This window comes from Capra hircus, chromosome 4, assembly GCF_001704415.2.
Source record: "Capra hircus breed San Clemente chromosome 4, ASM170441v1, whole genome shotgun sequence".
Lineage (NCBI taxonomy): Eukaryota > Metazoa > Chordata > Mammalia > Artiodactyla > Bovidae > Capra > Capra hircus.
Window position 1 is genome coordinate 20,872,040 of NC_030811.1, and position 25,064 is coordinate 20,897,103.

Genomic DNA, 25,064 nt, shown 5'->3' on the forward strand with positions numbered 1-25,064 from the left:
TCCACAGCTGTCTGCATCCACTCTCTTTAGTGTTTGCCACCAAAACATCACACACGTGTTACTGTTCTTCCTGAGTTTCAAAATCATCACCCCAAAATCAGGCTTGAATGTAGTAAATATGACAGCCAGTCTTTAATAAGCATTTAAAGAGATGAGTCATAGTAACTCATCCTCCAGTGGCAAGACAATTTCAAACCAGGTCACCCACAGCTGCTCCTGCTTTAGGGGTCAAGAAGAACTGGTTTTCAAGACTCACCTTTCCAGATTCACTTCACCTTTAGCCTGGGGATTATTTTCAACTGGCATAGCTGCAGACCTTAGAATGCCATTTTTGGGTTCTGTGAATTCAAGAACATGAATTTCATAACCTTTGACTTCCCCACAGCACCTCTCAGATCAGGGCAATGCTGCCAAAGACCACCAATGATAAAAGCGTGGGTGCTTTCTCTCTCTCTTTCTTCCTTGCCCCATATCCACATGACCTTTCTGAGAAAAGAGAAACACTTCTCTTCTATAAGGAGCAGAAAGTGTCCAAAGGCTGCAAAGGCCCTATTCTTGAACACATCCATTTTTTTCTGCCCTCCCACCTCCTCCTTGCACACCAGTCAAAGGAAGCCTTCGGCTTCTATTTTGGTAAAGAGCCTCAGAGAGGAGCATTTGAACACCTACTCCAGCCAGAAGGACCAAGGACATCCTCCAAATGCCTCTGAAATAAAATTGGTGTCTAGACTTTTCCAGAGAGGCAGTACCCTTCCCACTCTCCCTAAAAGGTCTGTGGTCTTTCTGAGAGGCTAACATCCTCTGCTGACTCAGATGCTTTGTATTCACCTGGGCGCTGAAGCAAATGGTCTTTGCCACCAGGGAAATCTGAAATACTTAATGTTGTACAGTGGTGGTGGTGGGTGGCTTAGTTGTTAAGTTGTGTCGGACTCTTTGCGACCTCGTGGACTGTAGCCAGCCAGGTTCCTCCTGGAATTCTCCAGGCAAGAATACTGGAGTGGGTTGCTATGCCCTCCTCCAGGGGATCTTCCCAACTCAGGGATCAAACTCGCATTTCCTGCATCTTCTCCGTTTCAGGCACATTCTTTACCACTGAGCCACCAGAGAAGCCTCTTGATGTTGTATCCTCTGGGGCAAATGTCTCCAGGGTTGATGTTTCATTTTCTCCCTGCTACCAGACATATCTTCCTGAGGACTAGGTCAGCAAGTGGCCCTCAAAGAGAAAGCTCAGTGTCTTATGCTTTGCATCGTTAAAGCAGTGTGTGGGGAGGTGGGATTATGTTTACCGTGATGGTCATCACTCCAGCCCCTAGCATGTTTGAGGAACAAAAATAAGCTTTGCAAGTTTCTTGGGTTCTGCGGAATCAGCAGGCCCCTGCTGGGACCAATCCCCAACCACCTTTGGAAGAGATACTGACTCATTCTTTCCAACGTGCTGATTGGCTGCGAGAAATGGGCGTGGCTACCGCCTCTGTCCCGCTTCCCATAGGTGAAGGAGTGTTAAGGTGGGCCTCCAGCAGGATTTTGTCCCGTGACGAAAAAAGGAATGTCTTGGGGACTTTTTTTTTTTTTTTTTTTTTTTCCTGCTCTGGAGGCCCAGGCTCAAGGCAAATTTATAATGGGAAACCAATTAGAAGGAAAGAAGTCTGAACAGAGTTAAGGTGCCAGGTCCTGGGAGAAGAGACCAGCATGCTCTGCTGACAACCCTGGGGGTTTGTTTTAAGGGAAGGGGGGCGGGGACGACTAGACTTTTTAAGGGAAGGGGGCACAGCCGGCAGAGGTAGAAAGTGAAGATGGTACTGCACAAAGCAGGCCATCAGTGAGAAGAAGAATGATGGAGGGCGCCACAGACTCTTGGCATCTTTTATTTTTTTGAAGCTTTTAAATGACTTCGAGGCCAGACAGCTGCAGCAGAGGTGTACTCTTGATCGATTAAGGGGGCTTTTGCTGAGCTGTAGAATAAAGTGACTTCATTACTGATCTAGCAAAGGGAACGAGCCACTATGTTCCCGTGGATCATGCTTTCCCACTTTCTTTTTGCTGGGCATGAGGCTATGCTCACCAATCCCACCTAAAACCGGAGGCGAGGTGCCCGGCTTTTGGTGTAGACAGGGGCTCTACCTGCCCTCCTGTTCTGCCCATAAAACGAAAGAGGACTCTTGGAAGCCGAGAAAGGTTGGAGAAGTCTTTCTGGACGGAGGCGAGCGTCGCCAAGCAGCACAGCACTTGGCTGGCGCGGGCTCCAAGGGGCGGAGGTCCAGGATGGGCTTGCTGAAGGGACTTCTCGGAGCCAGGAAGCTGCTGCTCGTCATCCTCGTGCCGCTCCTGCTGCTGCCCCTGCCCATGCTCTACCCCAGCAGCGTGAGTACCGGCCGTCCCCTCCCGAGGCCAGTGGGTCAGCTGGGAGGTCAGAGGGGAGGTCGCTGGAGGGAAGAGGGGCGCTCAGTGCAAAGTTCAGCATGCTCTTCTGTCGGTGTCAAGAAGTGGAAATGCTTTCCTGGAGGAGGCTCACATGCTTTCTGCCCCAAAACTGCCATTTTCAATCCCCAGTTACCCCAGCCTTACGGCCCCCAACCGGGAGTGAGATAAGAAGGGGGGTGGGTCAGTGGCTGAAGCGACCCGTCTTTGGTCCAGGTGGACACCGATAAGGATGCTCTGGGCAGTGGTGTTTGCCAAGAGTCAACATGTGGCCATGGCATGGGAGAGAGACTGGACATGCAGGAAGACCTCCCCATAGAGGAGGGGGCGGGGAGGGAGGGGACTGTGGACCCCAGCCTGCGGTGTGCTGGGAGCAGTCCCCAGCCGGGCTCTCGTCCATCGAGCCAGGGTCCGCGGGTGACCCACAGTAGGCTCTGATAACCACAACTGGAAACTGTTAATAAGTTCCTCCTGAACTTTAAGTTGAAGGTGGAACTTGGCTGCCTGCCCTGGCCCCATGCATATGGCCCTTTGATTATCTGTATCCTCTCTGTTTCCTTCTCTGAGCGGTGGAAGGAGAGACAACAAATGACTCGTTTTAAAGAAAGAGTAAGAGCCCCCAACTCTAGACAGTGACCCAATTTTTTTGTCCAGGTTGGTGTGAGCCGAAGACGCAGAGCTTCCCTTTCTTTCTTTCCTCTGGCTCCTTTTCTCCTCCTCCCCCTCCTCTCCTCCCCATCCCTCCTCCTGCTTCCCTCCTCCTCTCCCCTCCTTGTGTTCCCTCTCTTCCTCCTTGTCCTTCTTCTCCTCCCAGTGTCTTTACCCCTTCCCCTAGCTGGCACTACCCTTGAGACTTTAGGAAAAATAAGCCAAGAAAGGTTAATCATGTTTGTGGGAGGGGAAGGGCTGTCTTTCCATTCAGCTCCCTGAGTAACTTAGTAACCAAAAGTAATTATAAAGTTAGAGGGGATTAGGACTGTTTCTTAAAAACAAACTGGTTTAAGTCTTCAGTAGAACAAATACCTCAGAGTGCCAAGCTGATGAAAGCCGGGCTGGGATTAGCAGACAGTGATTGGTGCTGACAGTTTTCCTGGCCGATATACTTGTCTGCTTTTGGCTTTGTCCCCAATAGGGTGATTTTCATTTCTGTCCATGTTGTTGTTTTGTTTTACTCAATGTCAGATGGATTTAGGGAATGCCAACCAAGTGGCACCCACTCTTCTCCATGGCAGCATCAAGCACCCCCACCCCCTGCAAGTTTCCTAAGTCAGCTCTGTCTGGGGACCATGACTGCAGAGAGGCATTGCCATTTCATTCTGGGAGCCTGTCTTTGAGCTTCTCGGTTAACAATGCCTAGTGAGAAGAACCCATGAGAAGAAAAAGAACAGAAAAACAAATTATTGAAGTAGGCAAAATCATCCATAAATTTTGACAGAAAAGCGATGTTGTGGGGGGAGAAAAGAGAAGAGAAATGGAAGGAAAGGTGAGCCTCTGCTCTGTTGGGGTCTATACATAATTTTTGAATAGGTTTTTAAAGATAGACTCACTAAGATCAAGAGGCACTTATGTCCTTCACTGACTTATCGCCTTCTGTCCAACTGAGTTTCACCTTAGGGAAGGGACAGCCTCACTGGTGACATTTGGTGGAGGGTGGAGGGGAGAGAAAATTCTCTGTCACAAGGGAAGGACCATGCTGAACTGTAGAACGTTCAGCAGCATTCCTGGTCGCTGCCTGGTAGGTGCTTAGGTGCCAGTGCAGCCCCCGCCATTGTGATGGAGAGATGCTTCCAGATGCTTACAACATCCCCGGGGGCCAAAATCACCCCCAGCTGAGAATCAGTACCTTGAGAAAGTGGGCTTCCCTGGTGGTCCATTGGTAAAGAATCCACCTGCCAATGCAGGAGACACGAGTTCGATCCCTGGTCCAGGAAGATCCACTGGAGAAGGGAGTGGCAACCCACTCCAGTATTGTTGCCTGGACAGAGGAGACTGGTGGGCTACAGTCCATGGGGTCGCAAAGAGTGAGATACGACTAAGGGGTTAAATAAGAGCAGAGCTTCCCAGTCTGTGTTAATGGGGTTGGGGAGGGTAGATGATTCGGACCCCCTACAACCCTTGGGACCGCTGGGTGGAACCCGGGTGGACCAAGCCCTCAGAGGTGAATACAGCCTGCTTGCCACTCGCTCCTGCGTGGCCCGCGGCAACGAATCCTCCGTGGGTGACAGTGTTGGTAAGACACTACCTCTCTCTGCAAGGAGGAGGCACATCATAGAGGATGTGGTCACAGCACCCACAGCTGGCACAAGCCACCACAGAAACTGGCCCCGTCACTTCAGCCCCCTTGCCTCACACTTACATTCTGATATTTAATCCTTGAGATTCCTAAACGGCCTTGTTTTCCCTGGGCTGGAGCTGAGAGGAGTGACCTAGGCAGAAGGTCCTGGCCTGCAGTTCTCATGGTCCTTCCAAAGGACAAGCCACAGCTACATTTCGGAAAGGATTAGAAGGACCTCCCTGCTTTTCTTGCCCAGCTCTCTAGCACCAGAGGCCCAGACTCAGACCCCCGTATGACAGAAGAGGAAGCGGGGGCCGGGGGGTGCATCCATAACTAAGCCCGGCTTCAGTGTCCCAGTGGGATAAAAGTTATACCCAACTCCCAGACTAAATTCTCAAAAGCCCTTGCAATCATTTATGACACCAAATAACCAGACCTCAAGCTCCTTCCAGTGGGGTTTCATCAAGGTGGTCGAACTGTGGGGAAAGGAGCAGATGCAAGCACCAGTTGGCAGCAGAGTCAGGAAGTGTCTGCTGTGGGGAGACGCCACTTTTGAACTCACTCCCTTGTTTGTTAACAGGAGCCAAGAAGAACTGACAACACTCTCTTAAAGGCACTGCGTGAATACATACCAATACATACTTGCTGACCAGGGGCAGTGATAAGGGGCGGGGGCTTCCAGAACATTTTCTTCAGCAGATAAGAGAGACCTGCTAGCCAGCAGAGAAGCCCAGTTCAGTTCACCCAACACGGACTGAGTAACCTGCCGGACCCCAGACCAGATGCAGGGACACACAGAGTGTTCTGGGTTATAGCATATAAGCTTTCTTGCTGAATTTTGAAATGGTTGAGAAGAAGCAAAAGGAAATTTATGTGAATTCCATGAGTGAACTGAGTGTGAAATGGAAAGGTTATCTGAAGGTGGTCCTTTACCCATTCTTCTAATGAAAGTTAGAAAACTCTAAGGAAAGTTCAGATAAAAATGATGGCAGGAGAGCTTGAGGTCTGGTTATTTGGTGTCATAAATGATTGCAAGGGCTTTTGAGAATTTAGTCTGGGAGCTGGACATAACTTTTATCCCATTGGGACACTGAAGCCGGGCAGGACAGCACTAGTGGTAAAGAACCCGCCTGCCAATGCAGGAGACATGGGCTCAATCCCTGGGTCCGGAAGATCCCCTGGAGGAGGATGTGGCAACTCCAGTATTCTTGCCTGGAGAATCCCATGGACGGAGGAGCCTGGTGGGCTATAGTCCACGGGGTAGCAAAGAGTCGGACACGACTGGGTGACTGAGTGCAAAAGGAGAAAAAGCTCGTGAATATGAATATAAAAATACATAGAAAATAAAAACAAAAAGCTATTTTTAAAAATTGATGGCAGGAGAAACTTCCCTCATGGGCCAGTGATTAAGACTCCTTGATTCCAATGCAGGGGGGCACATGTTTGATCTCTGGTTGGGGAAGTAAGATCCCACGTGCCGTGAGATCTTAAAAAAGAAAAAAAAAAAAAAGATGGCAGTTTATCCTGTTCTTAATACTGCTGAATGAAGGTGGCTTGGTCACTTCCTCCAGTAACCTGTTCTAATTCCTAACTGTAGTTACAATCAAAAAGTTTACCTTGGCTTATCTAAATTCTCCTAATTCAAACCAAAATGGTGCGTGGTAGAAGGAAATGGCACTTTCGCATGCTTTCTCTCTCTGCATGCCGCCCCGCCCCCCCACCCCCTGCTTCATTCCTAGACCTGTAATGATGAAGGCATAAGAACTGAAGTTTCTTCAGGAGGAATAAGGGCTTCTCAGAGAGAGAAAGACATTCTATCTCCTTTTCATCAACTAGAATCAACACCTGCCATTCCGTTTCTTTCCCAGAAAGGAAATGGGAATGAGTGAGCTCAGGTGGGCTGAAGAACTTTGAACCCCTTTAGGTATTTTTATTTCTGCAATAAAGGGAGCATGTCTCTAAGTTGCAATCTTTTTCAAAGGGAGCCTTTTCTTCCCCCGCCCCCGCCAGTATTAGTTGTGTTGTCTTATCAGCATTTCCAAAAGTTTTAACTTCTCTCTGAATTCTGGCCCCAGAGGAAACCTCAGTGGGAGCCCCAGTCAACAATTGCTGGGCCCAGTTCCCATTTCTCAAACCCCAGCCCTCTAATCCATGCATATCAGGAGGGAGCAAGGTCCCATCCAGCCAGGCTGGATTAATCTCCCCTGACGCCCCTCACTGATCACAGCGACCTTTTGTAACTTTTGTGTAAGAGTCTGAGGACACTTGTTCTGAACCCAAGGGAGAGATAAACAGAACAAGGTTTATCAGGTTCCTTGATCGCCAGCCAGCCTCAGGGGAGGTCAGACTTGAGCCCAGATGGTTTAGAACTAGGTATAAACAGAGGAATCCACAGCCTGCTTGGATCTTCTACTCAGGGCCCTCCAGAGTCCATGGTTAAGGCCTTTAGACAGAAACCTTTCCCACCACTATTAATCAGCACCATTACTGGCAACCAGCCTCACTGGAGCTCTAATTTTTTTTATAAGAACATTATACTTTATTATTATTATTATTATTATTATTATTATTATTATGTGCACCCCAAGGCTGTTCAAATAACAAAGCAGGTGGGCTGGGAAAAACCCTGGTGAATTTCCAGGCCCTCCCTTCCAGGCAGAGAGCAGTCTTATTCCCTTTTGTCAGGAGGATGTTTCCATGCGTATCAGTCAAGCATAATAAAGTCCCAGACTGGTTAGGGCACTGGTTCTCAACAAGGACAATTCCCCCCTTCTCCCACTGCCAAGGGACATCTGGAATGTCCAGAGGCATTTTTCGGTTTCCCTGGTGGCTCAGCAGTAAAGAGTCCACCTGCAATGCAGGAGACACAGGTTCAGTCGGGGTCAGGAGGATCTCCTGGGGGAGGGCATGGCAACCCACTCCAGTATTCTTGCCTGGAACACCCCATGGACACACATTTTTGGTTGTCACAACTGGGGAGGTGCTGCTGACATCTAGTGGGCGGAGGCCAAGGGTGCTGCTAAAGGGTTTACAAGGCACAGGACAGTTCCCAGCCCCACCCTCACCCCCCAGCCAGGAGTGATCCAGCTTCAAATGGCCCAGTTTCAGAATTCACATGTGAACCAGTTACACAAATCGATCTCCGCCTTCAGCCACCCCTAAGAACTTCTAGCATCTGATCAACTTGACACCAAAATATTGCGTATGAACTCCTTTATGATATACGATATACCTTTATGATATATGATCTTGGATCTGGACACTGCAGTTAATTTCTGTCCCTACCCTGCTCAGTTTCAGGGACCAATAGAGCCGTGACAGCATGACTGTCCAGGGGCCTCCCTGTTGCAAACCCATGCAAACCACGTGCCAGACATCAATCTCCCCAAGAAGCAGCCATACCTTCACCCACCATAATATGATGGCACTTGCCCACCAAACTGCTTCCCTGGAGGCTCATTGGTAAAGAATCCACCTGACAGTGCAGGAGATGCAGGTTCGATCCCTGAGTCGGAAAGATCCTCTGGAGGGAAAAATGGCAACCCACTCCAGTATTCTTGCCTGGGAAATCTCATGGACAGAGGGGGCTGGCGGGCTACAGTCCATGGGGTCATAAAGAATCGGACATTACTTAGTGACTAAACAACAACAATCCAGCACACTCCTCTGCCAAGTCCAGCTTTGCACCCACCCCCAGGGCTGTGTGCCAGCGCCCGTGTTGACGTCTGTGTGACCGCTGCCTCTGCCCCGGCTCTCCTTTGGACTCTCGGTGGCGACGCTGTCTCTAACCACCCGCTCTCCCCCCCTTGCAGGAGGCCTCATGTGCTTATGTGCTGGCTGTGACCGCCGTGTACTGGGTGTCCGAGGCAGTGCCTCTTGGAGCTGCAGCCCTGGTGCCTGCCTTCCTCTACCCGCTCTTCGGAGTCCTGCGATCCAGCGAGGTTAGACCACTGGTGGCCCCTGCCTGGTCCCTGCCAGGCCAGTGAGAGAGGGCTGGAGGTGAAGGGAGAGTCACAGAGCATTGAGGAGGGGCTTCTTTCACCCTCTGGACCAACCCATTAGCACTAAGCCTTTGCACCTGCTCTTCTGGATCCCTTTCCTTCAACCCATGACCTGCATCTCCCTTGAACTGCCACTTTCAGGAAGCCTTTTGGATCCAAATGCTCCTTCAACCTGAAAACCTTTAGGAAGCATGTGATTGGCACATTCAACCAGATTGCTCCCTATTCCTTTCTCTGTCTTTCAATTTTCCCTTTAGACTCTAAACACTCAAAAGAGGAGTCAGGTCTCGGGTCTTTGGAATCTCATGATAAAGTTGAGCCTCTGTGGAGCAGGGGCTCAATAAATGCTTGCCGACAGAGAAACTTACCATGTTTCCCTGAGGCCTGACAATGTCTTCATTCAGTTCCTCTAAAAAACATGTCTCCCCCTTCTTCCCCAACTCAGGATTACTGCATATTCTTTCCTTGACTGCTGTCTACCTAGAGTCTGCCCTCTGTTCACTCTCTCTGGCATTCTGACAGAAATTGTCAACAGGAAGCCCAGAGTGGTGCCAAATTTGAAGGCAAACAGTTAAGCCTCCCACAAATAGGAAAGAAGAATATCACAGCCAGACACCAAGAGCAAGATGAAGAACGGTCCTCATTCATTAACACCTGGTTCCATTTGGACTATCTCGTTATAGCACCTGGTCCCTGCTTAGGGTTTCTGAAGAAGATTGAATGTAGAGGTTAGTTAAGGACAGAGGCTCAGAAGAAAAGAGGAAAGGGACCTATTGTTTGAATGCCTGCTAAGACTCAGGCACAATCCCAGAAGTACTGTATTAGTTAATACTCCCAAGAGCTCTACCAGATAGACATTTAATATTTCCATTCTACAGAATGAGGAAAGATGTTCAGAGTTAAGATCACATAGTAGGAAACAGCAGAATTGGATTCACACTCATACCTATTAGATTTCAGGCTATGTACTTGCTTACTGTACAGTCAGAAAAATACCCCATTAAGTACTACATAGCTTCATGATGAGTTACTGCTAAGAACTGTATAACTCTTCACTTGTGTGATATGAGGAAGGAATAATGAACCTGGGTCCATAGGATGCCTTAACCATGAATAACAACTTTTTGTGAAGTCCAAAGATAAAATTAGGCTCCCTCTAATTGCAGTTAGTCACATCCTGTAGGAGACCTGGGTTCAATCTCTGGGTCAGGAAGATCCCCTGGAGAAGGGAATGGCAACCCACTCCAGTATCCTTGCCTAAAAAATTCCATGGACAGAGGAGCCTGGTGGGCTACAGTACATGGGGTCATGAAGAGTCAGACAGAACAGAGCAACTAATTGCTGTACCTGACTACAAACTAACATGTCCTTCTACGGGATGGACTCAACTGGCCAGTTTTTATTTGGCTCTTTTTGGTTTGCAACATTTTGGTTTAGGGATGGTTAGTACATTAGTTTGTTGGTTGGTTGGCATTTAGTAGTTGTAACAGCTTCAGACTCTCCAAAAAGGATACGATCCCCCAAACGCTCAGCAGTGCTTTGATTCCTGAAATGGGTCTAACGCCAGTATCCTGGGACCCACATAAAACTCACCTGGGACCTGAAGCACTAGCCAGTCTCTCCAATTGCCCCCCTTCCTTTGTGGAAAGAGAGGAGGTAGTTCAGGTCTATATGCATGCCTAAAAGAACAAGCGTCAATATTACTTTTCTTAAGAGAAAAGTATGAACTTGTCTGCCAGGTTTCTCTTCAAAATTGTGACAGCAAAAGCCAATGAATCAAAAAAAAAAAAAAGCCAGTGTGTCGGAAGGTGAAAGTAGAGAGCAGAGAAAAAAGTTACAGAAAGAACTTGAGTAACATTTTAAAAGTGAGCTAACTATTCATTTAAAAACTAATATCTTTGTATTTCACTACAGGCAGCCCAAAAGCCAACAGCATGCTGCAACCTTAAAACAGATGATGTCTCTATTTCTCCAAGGGCTTCCTGCAGCAGGATCCTACAGACTGGTGGGCCAATCAGCCCCTCCACACACTAGGGATGTTGCTAGGCAACAATTCATCCTAGGGTCTGCCCACCGCACTGGTAGGAAGGCTCAACCCATAAGAAGTCTAGGGAGGCAGTTGTTTTCAAAGGCAATGGCACTTTGTAAGGAGAAAAAGGAGACTGTCTGGGGAGAGATTAGGTGTTGTTATTGCTGGAGCTAGAGATGGAAAACACTGGAAGAGCCAGGGAGCCAATTTTATCATTTGAGGTGAAAAATTCTACCCCATTGGCCTGATAAAGTGGCTTTGGTTGGTGATGATATTTAACAGCTGGGCTCCAGGGTGCAGTTTAGACCAAATATAATCTGTTTAGCTAGCCTTTTAAACTCAGATTAAAGGAAATGCCAATTGGGTACAGGACATGGGTGATAACCCTGTGTGAGCCTGTTGACTTTGCAGACAAGAGAACATATCTATTCCTCAGCCGTTGACTTATCTCCTATACCAGCACGTACTTTAGCTTTCTGGGAAAAATGAGATGGGGGTCTACAGGAACCCCCCTCTTCAGATACAGCATCCATTTGTCACTCCCTAAACCCACCTGCGCTTTCCCAGCCCCTTGCCAGGACTCAGGCCACCCTTCCACCTCAGAAAGTTCTCCCCAATCCTTTAAGCTTTTAAAATCCTAGGCAGTTACCCTGTTGGATGAAGCCTTTCCAAAACCTTTCTAACACTAAATGCGTTGGTCCCTTCCTTTGGGACCGCCCTGATATCTTTGTCCTTTGATTTTTTTAGTTGGAGTATAATTGCCTTACAACGTTGAGTTAGTTTCTGCTGTACAACAACAGCAATGTATGCAAATAACAACATACATGTGTGTATATATATATCTCCTCCCCCTTGAACCTCCCTCCCACCCCTCCAGGTCGTCACAGGGCACCGCGCTGAGTTCCCTGTGGTTTGCAGTAGCTTCCCACTGGCTATCTCCTTTACACATGGCAGTGTATATACGTTAATGCTATACTCTCTTCCCTCACTGTGTGCAAATGTCCATTCTCTACATGTGTCTCTACTCCTGCCCTGCAAATGGGTTCATCTGTGCAAATGGGTTCATCTGTCCCTTAAATGGTACAGGAGAGCATCAGATTAAAACCTTGCCATAGACGTATCGTCTCTCCACCCAGCTGCGCACCTTCTATGTCCTCTCGCCACCCAGCTTCAGCCCTTCTAGGATTTATGATGTCTTTTTCATCTGGTCTACTCTCACGCCAGCCTCAGTTAATGTTTCTCCACTGCAGTGTTCCTGATGGTGTGTGTCAGTAGTGTACTCTCCATGTGAAGGAAGGCGAGTGAATAGGATCAGTGTGACCCTGAATCTGTGGCTTCTGTCTCTTGGGTTATTCAGTCAACATTCAGAAAAATATTTTTTCTGAGTGCTATACTTACTGTGTGCACTGTGGGATGTTACAGATACCTTGCAGGTGATAAAAAATGAAAGCGAAATATATTTTTGCCTTCTTGAATCTCATAGCTAATGCTTTGGGTTTCCCACTGGGGCTGGATGTGTGCATATAAGTGGCTAAATTTTACAGTGATGGATTGTCAGTCTGCAGGTTAAGAGGTCACTGTGCAAAGCTTAGATTGTCCTCTCTCAGCTGAACTCAGGTGCTGAAAAGAGACAGAAATGGCTCCTGACCTTGAGAAGTTTCTATTCTAGTCTAGTAGAGAGAAAGTATAAACCACATGGAGTAACACAGAAGACTCTATGCAGTATGCCACTATTATTGGCATTGCAGAGGATTTACACAATTTCCCATGAGAGAATGTTCTAGATAAGTGAAATTTACCCTTGATTATCAAGTGCCCAAAATGTATACTGACTGCTCTTTGATTGAAGTCTTTCCATAAAGCTTTACAATTTCCCTGGTCTTTTAAACAGAAGTTGCTGAACATAAATTAACTTTTTCTTTGGAGCCTTCAGTATTTCCAGGGATAAAAATTTCTCAATCAGCGGAGCCCATGTGGGCTGGATAATAGCACGGTTGAGTAGCTTGAGTACTGGTTGAATAGCTGCACTTAAAGGATCTTTCATAACATGTTGGCATCGTGCTGGAGAGAGAACACAAATGAAAATATGAAAGGCATATTACTGGGATTGCAGATGACGCAGAGCTGGATGGACCAGCTAATGCACAGTGACAGAATCAACGCTGCCAGGAAGAGGCAATGGACTGGGACTGGCAAAATGAAGTTTAATAAGGATGAGTGTCAGCAGCTTGCGTGAAAAAGAACCTGGCTTTCAGCTGAGTACAGCCTCGGTGTAAGCTTTCCATCCAAGGTGGCTGCCAAAGTGCAGAGGTCCTTTACACGCACTGTGCCTCTTAATGGGCTTCCCTGGTGGCACAGTCGGTAAAGAATCCGCTTGCAGTACAGGAGACCCTGGTTTGATCCCTGGGTCAGGAAAAACCATGGAGGAGGGAAATGGCAACCCACTTCAGTATTCCTGCCTGGGAAATCCTGTGGTCAGAGGAGCCTATCTCTTAATCCTCTATAAGTGACTGTTATGTTCGCTGTACAAGGCAGTAAATTCTGGATAAGTTGCTCATTCAGAGGTGGGTACCCGAGATGTCTAAAATCTAGCTGAGTCACATGAGAAAGGAAGAGAGGCCTCGAGAAGGGCATGATTCCTGGCTTGTGCAGCCCAACACACCAAGCTCAGAGGGGCCAAACCAGAACCAGAGGCAAAGCAGCATAAGGGAGATTCCCCTCTTTGAGAGGGAAGACTCTGAAGTGGGGACCCCATGTGGTCCTGTTGTTCCTGTCCCTAGAGGCACAAGCTGGCTGACTGAATCAGGGACATTAGAGGTAGACGCCATTCCCTGGGGGAGGGCCTGGGCTCTAAGGGCCCTCTGACTTTAGGATTCTCTCAAGCTTGTAAGCACCCAGCCACTGCTCCCCTTTGCTGGTGCCCAGAGCTCAGTTCTGTATTTCAGATTTGTTTTTTGGCATGTTTTTGCTTGCTTTGCTTGCATTGTGACTCTCGTTACTATCATCATATCTGCCTTGAAAGTCCTCTAAGCCCTTCTAATGTATTACTGTAGCCGAGAACAGTACCTGTGTCAATCAAGTGAGCTGAGAGTCACTGTTTATAGGAGAATGGCATAGAGATGGGGGCCCAGGGGTACTCTGGGGAACTAAATGGCATAGTTTGAATACTGAAGCTTGGAAAGAGTCTCAGGAGTGCCCAGGGTCAGAAACTATTTCTGGTAGTGATTACACCTGCTCTCTATCTACCCACCAAACACATGTGCATGCACACACACACACACACACACACACACACAGACACACACACACACACACAGACACACACACACAGACACACAGACACACACACACACAGACACACACACACACACACACACACACACACACACACACACACACACACACACACACGCCCTCTGCTGTCTCAGTGGCCTACACTGCAGGCCTCTAGCAACTCCCATTTAGATTCTAGCTCCTGCCAGGGCCAGAGAAGAGGCAAGGCAGCTCCAGCTGTAAAAACAAAACAGCCTCTACAGCCAAGTGATGCTAGAGTCTGATATCCTGAAATCTGCTTCCCTATTGGCTTCTGATCTTTCCGACCCACCAATTCCTGACCGGTGCCCAGACCCTGACTGTTTGTTTAAATCTGGGGGCATTTCATATGCCACTCTCTACTCTGCCTTTCTGGCCTCTGCTTACTATAGAGGCTGACACCCCGCCCCCTTGACCTCCCACCCTATTCCCTCCCCCCCAACATATACAAGCCTGTGAGGATAAACTGAGCATCTGTTTATCAGATGCCCATCACCCACAGCCATTCAGACACAGCCCAGAGCTGAGCCCATGCCCAGGCCACAAGGGGGGCCCAAAACCCAGGAACCTACAGATCTTGCAGCCCTTTGAGGCCAAGCCAGTGTTTCCACAGCAACAGCAGAAACTAGGGGCACCTGGTAAGTCTGCACTTCTAAGCTCTGCAGGAGTTGGGCTGACTTCTGGCCAGGTCAGCATCCATCTGGGTCTCTCTGCTCTAGCCTTCCCTAAGATAGGGTTTCGGAGAAGGCAATGGCAACCCACTCCAGTACTCTTGCCTGGAAAATCCCATGGGCAAAGGAGCCTGATAGGCTGCAGTCCATGGGATCGCGCAGAGTCGGACACGACTGAGCAACTTCACTTTCACTTTTCACTTTCATGCATTGGAGAAGGAAATGGCAACCCACTCCGGTATTCTTGTCTGGAGAATCCCAGGGATGGGGGATCCAGGTAGGCTGCCGTCTATAGGGTCGCACAGAGTCGGACACGACTGAAGTGACTTAGCAGCAGCAGCAGCAGGGTGAGGTTTGCAAAGCATGTTTTTTTTAAGTAACGAAACCTTTTCTTGAAACTAAATCTTAGGAGAATCAATATATGAAACTGATGGAAGAGGAAGTCCTACTCTGATTGGTCATGAGGGCTCAGAGCCCTGGCCACCTGGGCCCGCTGCAACAGCTTGTGGCCACCCCATTCCCACAGCAGCCCCTGAGGTTTCAGGGGCAGCGAGTAGTTTGCACACCTCTGTCCTCAGGGAATACAGACAGGTGGTTAGGAGGGTGTCTGAGCTTGCACAGACTTAACCAGTAGAATCAGCATTCCTGCCCCCAGGGAAGGGCAGAGAGGCAGCTACACTGGACATAGCTTCTTTGCCAGGGAGGTGGTTGGGATGATGCCGTGAAGTCTCTAGCTCTGATGGGCTTAGCTCAGTGCTGAGGGGGACCTGCCCAGGATCCCATCCTGGACTCACTGCAAATTGTTCAGATGAACGAAAAGAGCCTCAATATAGGCCCATCTCCAGCGACCACCACCGATCTTCTGGGGGACTGCCACCTTCCCGATATGTGACAAGGCTCACCCCCAGCCGACCTGCAAGGAGAGCCTGGGTGTGCGCAGCCAACAGCAGGGTGCTGAGCAGCTGCATTTCTGACAGTACCCATGCAATGCCACCCGTGCCCGTGTCAGGACACAGTCAGATCCACACATCTGGCCAGGCTCTGGCTGTCACCACCATAAGCAGGGACAGTGGCAACATGGTAGGGTCAGGGTCCAAGATGGGAGCAAGGAAGATCTGAGTTTGAATCCAGTGTTGTCACTACCTAGTCTTGAGCAAATTGTGTGTTGGCTGAAATAAAAGTTGCAAGTTAAGTTTTATTTGGGTACCTTACTGAGGACTATGGCCTGGGAGACAGGCTGGGTTACTGAGAAACTGCTCCAAAGAGCTGAGGCAGGAGCCAGGAAATATATGAATTTATTTTTCTGGGAAAAAAAAAAAAAACATGTAGTCAAACATCAGAAGACTACTGCTAATCACAACAGACATCTCCAGTTAATGATTTTAGTGCTTTTCTATTTATGAGAAGATATAAGAATCTGGAGCCATTGAAATGATTCCTTAGATACCCATCTTAACTATTTAGGGCCAATACCCAAAGTACAGAGGCTTCCTGTTTTTCTCCATCCTGCATTCCCCTCAGGGTGCATGACTGCAGGAGCTAAGGGCTTGATCCTTATAGAACTGGAATGGGCAACATTCTTTTCTTTCCCTGTAACCTCTCTAAACTGTAACCATTTTACTCACCTGGAAAATCAGAACAATAGAAGTACCTGCCTCATGGGGAGTTGGAGGATGTTAAAAGCTTTCTGAGTGAGAAAGTGCGCATCAGAGTGCCCAGCTCATCTTCTCGAATGATTGGTTGGTCCATCTCTGTCTTTCTTCCTGACGATGCCCTTGATGATGTTCTTAGTGAGAAAAGCACCGAACCAAGATCAACATCCAGTCTGTTCTCCTCAGACTGCTATGATTAAAGCCACAACTGCCCTCTTCCTATTAAAAAACAACAGCAACAACTTTCTAAAAACAATTAAAACCTGACATATCTAGAGAGCAATAAATAATCCCAATCCAAAGAGAATGATGTTTTTAAAAGCTCATCACTAAGAGATGTCACCTGCAATTCACTAACAATGAACTAGTTCATTAGTAGACTGCACTGCTCACCACTTAGGTCTTTGTACCTCTCAGTCCAGGCTGGGTTAGAAAACTCTAGAGATGTCCTCACCCTTCACTTAAGAAAGTTTGGAAGAATCTTTTTCTTTGAAATCCACCTTGCTCCTTCTTATTTCATTTCTTCCTCTACATGGTCATGCTGGCATACCTGATTCCTGACCCTGAATCTCATCTTGAAGCATTTCATCTTTTTACTTCATTTAACAATAATAATGGGCCTTTTCTGAGGACTTCCTATATGCCAGGCCTTTCCTGCATCATTTTACTTAAGGCACACATATGATGGTTTCAAAGTGTTGGGTATTACTACACAGAGTGATGAGGGTATCTGGGTTCAATGTTTGGTCCCAGACCATCTGTGGGTGCAGGCATTTGAACCCAGGTCATCTTAACTCCAGAACCTGAGCTTGCTATCCTCTGCTCCACCTTTTCAAAGCTGTCTCTTTGAGCCCATCTCTTCTTAAGCACTGTCCGGAAATACCTCTGCTCTCCAAGCCCAGGGTTTTGGCACACCGAGAAAAACCACAGAGCAGAAAAGCAGTAAGGCAGTAACACTGCCAACATAAATGTCATGAATCCACGCACTCTAGCCATAGGAGGAGCTCTCATCTTAGAATCTAATTTTTCTTTGCAAATAGTTCTGACGATTTCCGTTATCTAGTTTCCCAATTCACAGAATATTAGTCTTGGAAATTAGATAGTGGGGAAAGGAAGGCTCATGGCAAATGTGAGGATGCAACACATTTTAGAAAATGATTAATCCTTAAGAATCCTGGAACTCCCAGAGGGGTTCTGAATAACCAAGGTTTTATTGTAAAAGAAAAATCAGCAGGCTAGAAAACTAACTGACACCACCACCAGACAGGGTTTTATTTATTGTGCCTCAGCCTTCTCTGTGTGCCAGTGTCCATAGACCTGGACTGCGGGACCACCGAGTAACAGGAGAACCACCAGGAACCCCAGCTGTCAAGGTGGCGGGCCAGGCTAGCTGGTTTGCACGTGTCATTTCATCTTCACAACAGCTTTACCAAAGACTGGGAGTCATAGAGTCCTCATTTATTTTTTTAGATGAGAGAAATGAAGCCCAGAGAGGTTGAATAACTTGCCCAGGGTCACACATCCAAGTCCTGGCTGACTCCAGAGCCCTCGCTCTTCCCCACTTGACGCACCATCTCATAATCACAGACCACACCCAGGCTAAATCACCAAGCACGTGGCATCACTCACAGTGGAGAGGGGAATGTCTGAACAGACCTGAGCCCACCGAACACCACATGAGAAAACAGCACAGTTGTTTTCTAAACAACTAACAACTATCCCGCTAAAGCTGAGCCTGGGGCTGCCATTGGACCAGGCCCAGGTATTTGGGGCCAGCGTCAGGACTGTGATTGTGAATAAAGATAAGGAACCTGGGCTGGCCCATGCTGTCTGGGGGACCAAGAATTTCCCCTGGGGTTGAATTAGATGAGTGGTTTCCAGCTGGCTGCCATGAAAGGCATGTCGCATGGTAGCTTTAGATTCAGAGGGACCTGGATTGATATCTCGACTCCACCCCTCACATCGGGGGCCCTGGAACGTCTTCCCTAACCTCTTTGGGTCTGTTTCCTCACCTTAAATGAGAAAGCGAACGCAAAATACAACATTCCTGGTATGCAGAAGGCACTCTACACAGGTTGATTCCTTTCTCCTCCCTTTTGAGAGGAACCCAGAGAAAGTAGCCCCACCGATTGTGCAGGCTCTGAGCCTCCTGAAAGGCCATCACAAACTGGAGTTCTATTAGGATTTGTGCCAAAGAGGCAGAAAATGGAAAGGCTGTCTGTCTGTCGGTCCTCTCGGAAAGTAACCCTGGCCGCACTGAGTCTTTTTTTTTTTTGTGTAAGTTACATTTATTTATTTATTTATTTTTATTTTTTATTTTTTTAAATTTTAAAATCTTTAATTCTTACATGCATTCCCAACACTGAGTCTTTAGAAGCTTCACAGAGGGCCATGAGTCATGGGGCCGGTGGGGGACCGTCGCCCAGGTCTAGCGGTGTCTCAGACCTTCTGCAGGTCTCCCTCCTTGATCAACAGAGGAAAGGGAAACACTGATTCCACCTTCAAGCTGCCTCTCAGCTGCCTGGGACCATGAGCGGGCCCTGAGGAAGGTCCAGTTCAGCACCCCCTGGCCTTCCCAGCAGTGCTCCTACCTCCCGCGAGGGGGCAGCACCTCCACCCACCGTCAGGGTCCAAGCACTCCCTGCCCCTCCCAGAGGGCACTCTCCTCCCGAGTCACAAGCTCAGCAGAGCTTCTCTGTCCTCCCGGAGAATTAGTGACAGTGTCCACAAGGGCTGGGTTAACCAGAAGCACAGGGCTTTTCTTCCAGCAAATGGTCAGAGAGGAAAGACGGTCCTTCTGCAGCACAGCACTCATCAGTCAGACACAAGGAAATCTCCATGGGGGGAACAAGAGAGAAGAGGGAAATGGAGCAGGCTGCCTTCTGGAGCAGCTCTTATCTTACCAAAGTGCTCCTAGCAGGGTTAAAAAATCAAATAATACTGAAAAAGATCATAATAAAAAAAATAGCTGTCTCTTCCACAGACCTCCCCCAACCCAGAGCCAAAAACTTAACTTTCCTAATCGCTGCTTCTGGTATTAAGTGCCACAGTCCTATATGACTTTCCTATTTTAATTGTAGCTTCCTGGGTGGCGCTAATGGTAAAGAACCTGCCTGCCAAAGCAGGAGACATAAAAGAGGTGGGTTCGATCCCTGGGTCGGGAAGATCCCCTGGAGGAAGGCATAGCAACCCATTCCAGTATTCTTGCCTGAAGAATCCCATGGACAGAGGAACCTGGTAGGCTACAGTCCACAGGATCACAAAGAGTTGGACACGACTGAAGCGACTTAACATGCACATATTAATTGTTATCACTTTTAGACATTATCAGTTGTCTTCTGATTATAGTCAATGAGGATTTTGTACTCTTACATCACCCAATTCTCCTCCATCTCTCAGTACAGGCATATGATTCAATAATCAAATTTCAACACTATGGTTATGTAAATTCCATCTACTTCAAACATCACAGAATTGACTATATCTGCATTTCCTTCCCTGTTCAGTTTTGATTTTTCTTGCAGTCAGAAGTGTTATTGTTTTCTCACTTTAAGAGGGTTTCTAAGTTAGGAGTTCAACTTTTCTATATCTTTTCCTTTCAGTTTATATCATGGTCCCATTGTTGGGAACAACTCTCTTGTATGTGACTCAGTATTTACTGAGTGTCTACTTTTGCAATTTATCCTATTAGGTGTTAAGAGATATAGAAACATGTTCTTTGGCCTTTTGCAGCCTAGAATTCAGTTAAGAGAATTAACTGACTGCTGCTGCTAAGTCACTTCAGTCGTGTCCGACTCTGTGTGACCCCATAGACAGCAGCCCACCAGGCTCCCCCATCCCTAGGATTCTCCAGGCAAGAACACTGGAGTGGGTTGCCATTTCCTTCTCCAATGCATGAAAATGAAAAGTGAAAGTGAAGTCGCTCAGTCGTGTCCGACTCTTAGCGACCCCATGGACTGCAGCCTACCAGGCTCCTCCGTCCATGGGATTTTCCAGGCAAGAATACTGGAGTGGGGTGCCATTGCCTTCTCCGAAGAGACAAGCAAGGTACACATAAAAAGATAAATAAACAGGGCAAGCATGAAGCAACGATTTAAGCATTGCCCTGTGTGCTCTGTGATGCGTGTGGAGTTAATAGGACCCACAAGGAATGTTCTGGAGCCAGAGGCTAGAGGCACACAGAAGGTTTTCTGGGGGGCACCAGGCCTGAACTGGCTTTGAAGTCTCATCAAAGCAGAGATAAGAAGAGAATATTCCAAGGGAGGGGATCAATGAAGAGATGATCCTGGACCCCAAACATAGGAAACATCTTTGAACAGGACTCAGTCTCAATTTTCTCATTATTAAAATGCAAGGAGAAGCTGCAACTGGTACTATGGTTGTTTGAGAGAAAACCTCTAATCTTAGGAAATAAACACTGAAATACTTAGGGCCAAAAATGTATGTAACCTTCAAATGGTTCAGAAACAAACAAAAATGGATACAGTGTAGGACATCCCTTGCACTATTATAATTTTGGGACCCTTTGGAACTTTGTAATTATTTGGCAAGTTATAAAGACACCTTCAAGAACTCTATCTTAAGGAAATAATCACATTCATATAAGCTTAATGATTTAAGCAGAAAATTATTCTTTGTTCCATTGTAGCAAAGAAAGAAAAGAAATTAATTTAAATATTCAACAAAAGGAAAATGGCTAAGTAAATTCTATAGTACTTCATGCTGCCAGGAGCATGGATTTTTCCAGTAAATTTAAGTCTCAAAAGAAAATGATCAAAGTACAATGTGAAATGAAAAAACGGAGGATAAAAGCCAGCACATACTATGTAAATCCAATTATGTATCTATATAGACATTAAAAATTGAAGAAAATATACCACAGTATTAACAGTAGTAAGATTGAGGGTAATTTTATATTTAAGTTTTCTATATTTTAAAGTTTTCCATAGTGAACAGGTGTTTTTCTAATAAGAAAATGAATATAGTTTTATAAAAGGCTAAAGAAAATAAGATTAGTGGACAGACCCAGGGTTATTTTCATAATTTTTAAGGACATAACTCAGTTGGTAAAGAATCTGCCTGCATTGCAGGAGACCCCGGTTTGATTCCTGGGTCAGGAAGATGTGCTGGAGAAGGGATAGGCTACCCACTCCAGTATTCTTGGGCTTCCCTTGTGGATCAGCTGGCAAAGAATCAACCTGCAATGAGGGAGACCTGGGTTCAATCCCTGGGTTGGGAAGATCCCCTGGAGAAGGGATAGGCTGTATTCTGGCCCGGAGAATTCCATGGACTGTATAGTCCATATGGTCGTAAAGAGCCGGACACGACTGACTGACTTTCACTTCACTCACAGGATAGAATTGTTAATGTTTATTTTTTGAAATCATATTCATAATGGGTGTTTTTTATATCTCTTAAAAAATGGAGAAGACTATTTACCCTTTAGAGTTATTGGCAGGATTAAATGAAATAATCTTTGTAATGTGCTAAGCCAACTCACTGGAAAAGCCTCTGATGCTGGGAGAGATTGAAGGCAAAAGAAGAAGAGGGCAGCAGAGGATAAGCTGGTTAGACAGCATCACTGACTCACTGGACATGAACTTGAGCAAATTCCAGGAGATAGCGAAGGACAGGGAGGCCTGGCGTGGTGTGGTCCATGGGGTCACAAAGAGTTGGACACGACTTGGCAACTTAACAGCAAAGCAGCACAGAGCCGCCCAAGGAAGAGTATATATATGTAATGTTGTTGTTGTTTAGCTGCTAAGTCATATCTGACTCTTCTGTGACCCAGAGACTGTAGCCCACCAGGCTCCTCTGTCCATGGAATTCTTCAGGCAAGAATACTGAAGTGGGCTGTCATTTCCTCGTCCAGGGGTTCTTCCCGACTCCGGGGATCAAACCCCAGTCTCCTGCATTGGCAGGTGGATTCTTTACCACTGAGCCAGCAGGGAAGCCCACATATGTAATATACACCATAGCTAGCTATTTTAATAAACCTCATCTCCCTGCTTCTTGCTTGCCAGCCTGTAGTTGATAGTGAGTTTAGTCGGACGGGGGCTGGGCCCCGGGTCGGGCAGGGGTGACCCACCCTGGCCTCCGCAGGTGGCGGGCGAGTACTTCAAGAACACCACGCTGCTGCTGGTGGGTGTCATCTGCGTGGCGGCGGCCGTGGAGAAGTGGAACCTGCACAAGCGCATTGCTCTGCGCATGGTCCTGATGGCTGGAGCCAAGCCGGGCATGTAAGTCACACTTAGTGCATCTCCCCAGCTCCCAGTGGGCCCCCTGGACAGTCAGAGGGATGTCCACTTGCGGTTTTCTACCAAAAGGGATGGGAGGACACCAGGGCCGCGAGGCTCCCTCCTCCCCTTCCAGGGAGAGGGACTGTGACCATGGAATGGAGACTTTAGTGTCCTTTATTGTCACAATCTTCCCTGGTGGCTCAGAGGTTAAGGCGTCTGCCTCCAACGCGGGAGACCCGGGTTCAACCCCTGGGTCGGGAAGATCCCCTGGAGAAGGAAATGGTAACCCACTCCAGTATTCTTGCCTGGAGAATCCCATGGACGGAGAAGCCTGGTAGGCTACAGTCCATGGGGTCACAAAGAGTCGGACACGACTGAGAGACTTCACTTACTTACTTACTTATTGTCACAATCTAAGTAACCCGAGTAACCAAGACTCCTGGTACAGCAGGTTACAGCATCTAAGGGGCTCATTCAATAAAGCAACATAGACCAGCGTAAACTGTTTCCCAACCTTTTTCCCGGTGTATCAGGTAACAGGCTGGATGAGGAAGAGGTGTCTCCTCGGTCATTTAAGGAGGTGTGGCAGTTTCCTGCCATCCACCCCAGCTCTTGTTGTCACTGGTTCAGACCACAGGCCCGTCAAACATGGCGTCTGACCTGATCTGCAGTCCCTCAGCTGTCCCCTCTCTTTGCTGTCAGGAGGGGCACTTGGGAATGTGTAGGAGGTCAGGACTGAAGGTGTTGTGTGAACTCACTCCCACTCTGCTGGATAATAACCCTGCCCTTCCCTTTGGAATACTGTCCTCACCTGCTTCTAGCTTACAACTTTCTTGCAACCCTTTTTCCCTGGCTCCTTTGGGAATCCAACAGAACGTAAATAAATAATATGGTATTCGTTTTCAACATTAGTCATTAGATGAATACAGGTTATAATTCAAAAGATGTTCCCGTCTCCCACTTAACCACAGCTTTAACTCACAGCATAATTCTCAGCAATACCCTGAGTAATAACCTGAGTAATTACCCCTAACTCAATAATAATCTAATATTGTACCCCACACTCGACCTGCTGGACACAGTTTGGCACTTCCCCACATGATATTTGGACTCTGCAGCTCTTTAAAACCCCTGAATACCATCTTCGAGAATTTTTATCCCATTGTATTTCCACTCATCTCGGTTCACCGCACCTCCCACCCCCGTGGGGCCCTCTGTTTGCTGGTGAGGGTCCAAGTCAAACAAATTCTTGTCTCCATCAGCCTACACAGAGGCTCCATTGGGGCTCTGGCACCTACCCAGTCATGATCCACAGGACATGCTGGCCCCCTCATCTACATGCTTCCCTCCCCTCATCTCCTGCACATCAGTGATCCCACCTAAGGCGGTCCACACCTTTACGTTGACTTCTCCTATGGAAATGAGAACTGTATCTGTACACACAGAGCATGTTTTCAAAGCCAAGGAGAACCTGGATGTTATCTTTGTTAGCCTTTCTCCAAGCCTCAACTCTTTAAGATACCAGCTTGAAAAAGTGGACACAGTGAAATTGAGCACTGGGGCCTTTGAGGGCTAAGCTTTCCACGTGTTAGTAGTGGAACAAGTAGTGGGTGGAACCATCAGCTCCATCCATTCATCTCTATTCGGTCGCTAATGACTACAGTGACGTGGCTGCAAAGCAAGGAATGTGAAGGTATTCAGAGGTTTGCTGGCTGTGAGGGCCAAAAAAGAATTCCTTTATACCCACACAAAGAAACACACATCATCACCAGGCTAATGTCACCAAGCTCTCTCCACAGAGAGATGAGGAATCAGCTAAGTCCATGCCCTGTGACCCTATGACTGAAGCTACTCTTTGCTTAAGTAAGGGCTTTTTCTGGTGGTGTGTGTTTGGGGGTGGAGGGGGGTGGAATGCCAAGGCCACACTAGCCCATGAAGTGTGCTTCATTCATTCAACACATCTTTACATCTTCAATGTTTACTCTTGTGCCAAGCCCTGGGAGTACCACGTATGACATAAAACCCCAATGTTCTGGATAAACACCAGCGCCTGTGGGCTGGTAGGAGGCCCTGAGGGAGCCCGTGAGGTCAGAGGTTGGGCCGGGGGGGTGGCCTTCGGTGAGGCTGTCCCCCCACCCCACGCCCCTCCCTGCCTTCCAGGCTGCTGCTCTGCTTCATGTGTTGCACCACGCTGCTGTCCATGTGGCTCTCCAACACGTCCACCACCGCCATGGTCATGCCCATCGTGGAGGCCGTGCTGCAGGAGCTGGTCAGTGCCGAGGAGGAGCAGCTCGTGGCTGGCAACCCCAGCGCCGAAGAGGCCGAGCCCATCAGTACAGTTTGCTGGAGTTCATCTCCCCCTTGCTACTCCACCCCTCCTCCAGTGACACCGCCCAGCTTGGCACCTGCTCCCACCGCCCCCCCTCACCTGCTTCCCTCCCCTCATCTTCTGATGTCCCCCTCCCCG

General features: G+C 47.8%; 1 protein-coding gene across 1 annotated transcript in view; it reads left to right on the top strand.

Annotated features, from left to right (window-relative positions):
• Positions 1,627 to 25,064, top strand: part of SLC13A4 (solute carrier family 13 member 4) — a 43,655-nt gene continuing 20,217 nt past the window's right edge. Inside the window, exons 1-4 of the mRNA XM_005679505.3 lie at positions 1,627 to 2,361; positions 8,506 to 8,634; positions 22,461 to 22,597; positions 24,758 to 24,930. Of these exons, the coding sequence (XP_005679562.3) occupies positions 2,047 to 2,361; positions 8,506 to 8,634; positions 22,461 to 22,597; positions 24,758 to 24,930 (754 nt within the window). The 5' untranslated portion in view covers positions 1,627 to 2,046. The remainder of the gene's footprint in view (positions 2,362 to 8,505; positions 8,635 to 22,460; positions 22,598 to 24,757; positions 24,931 to 25,064) is intronic.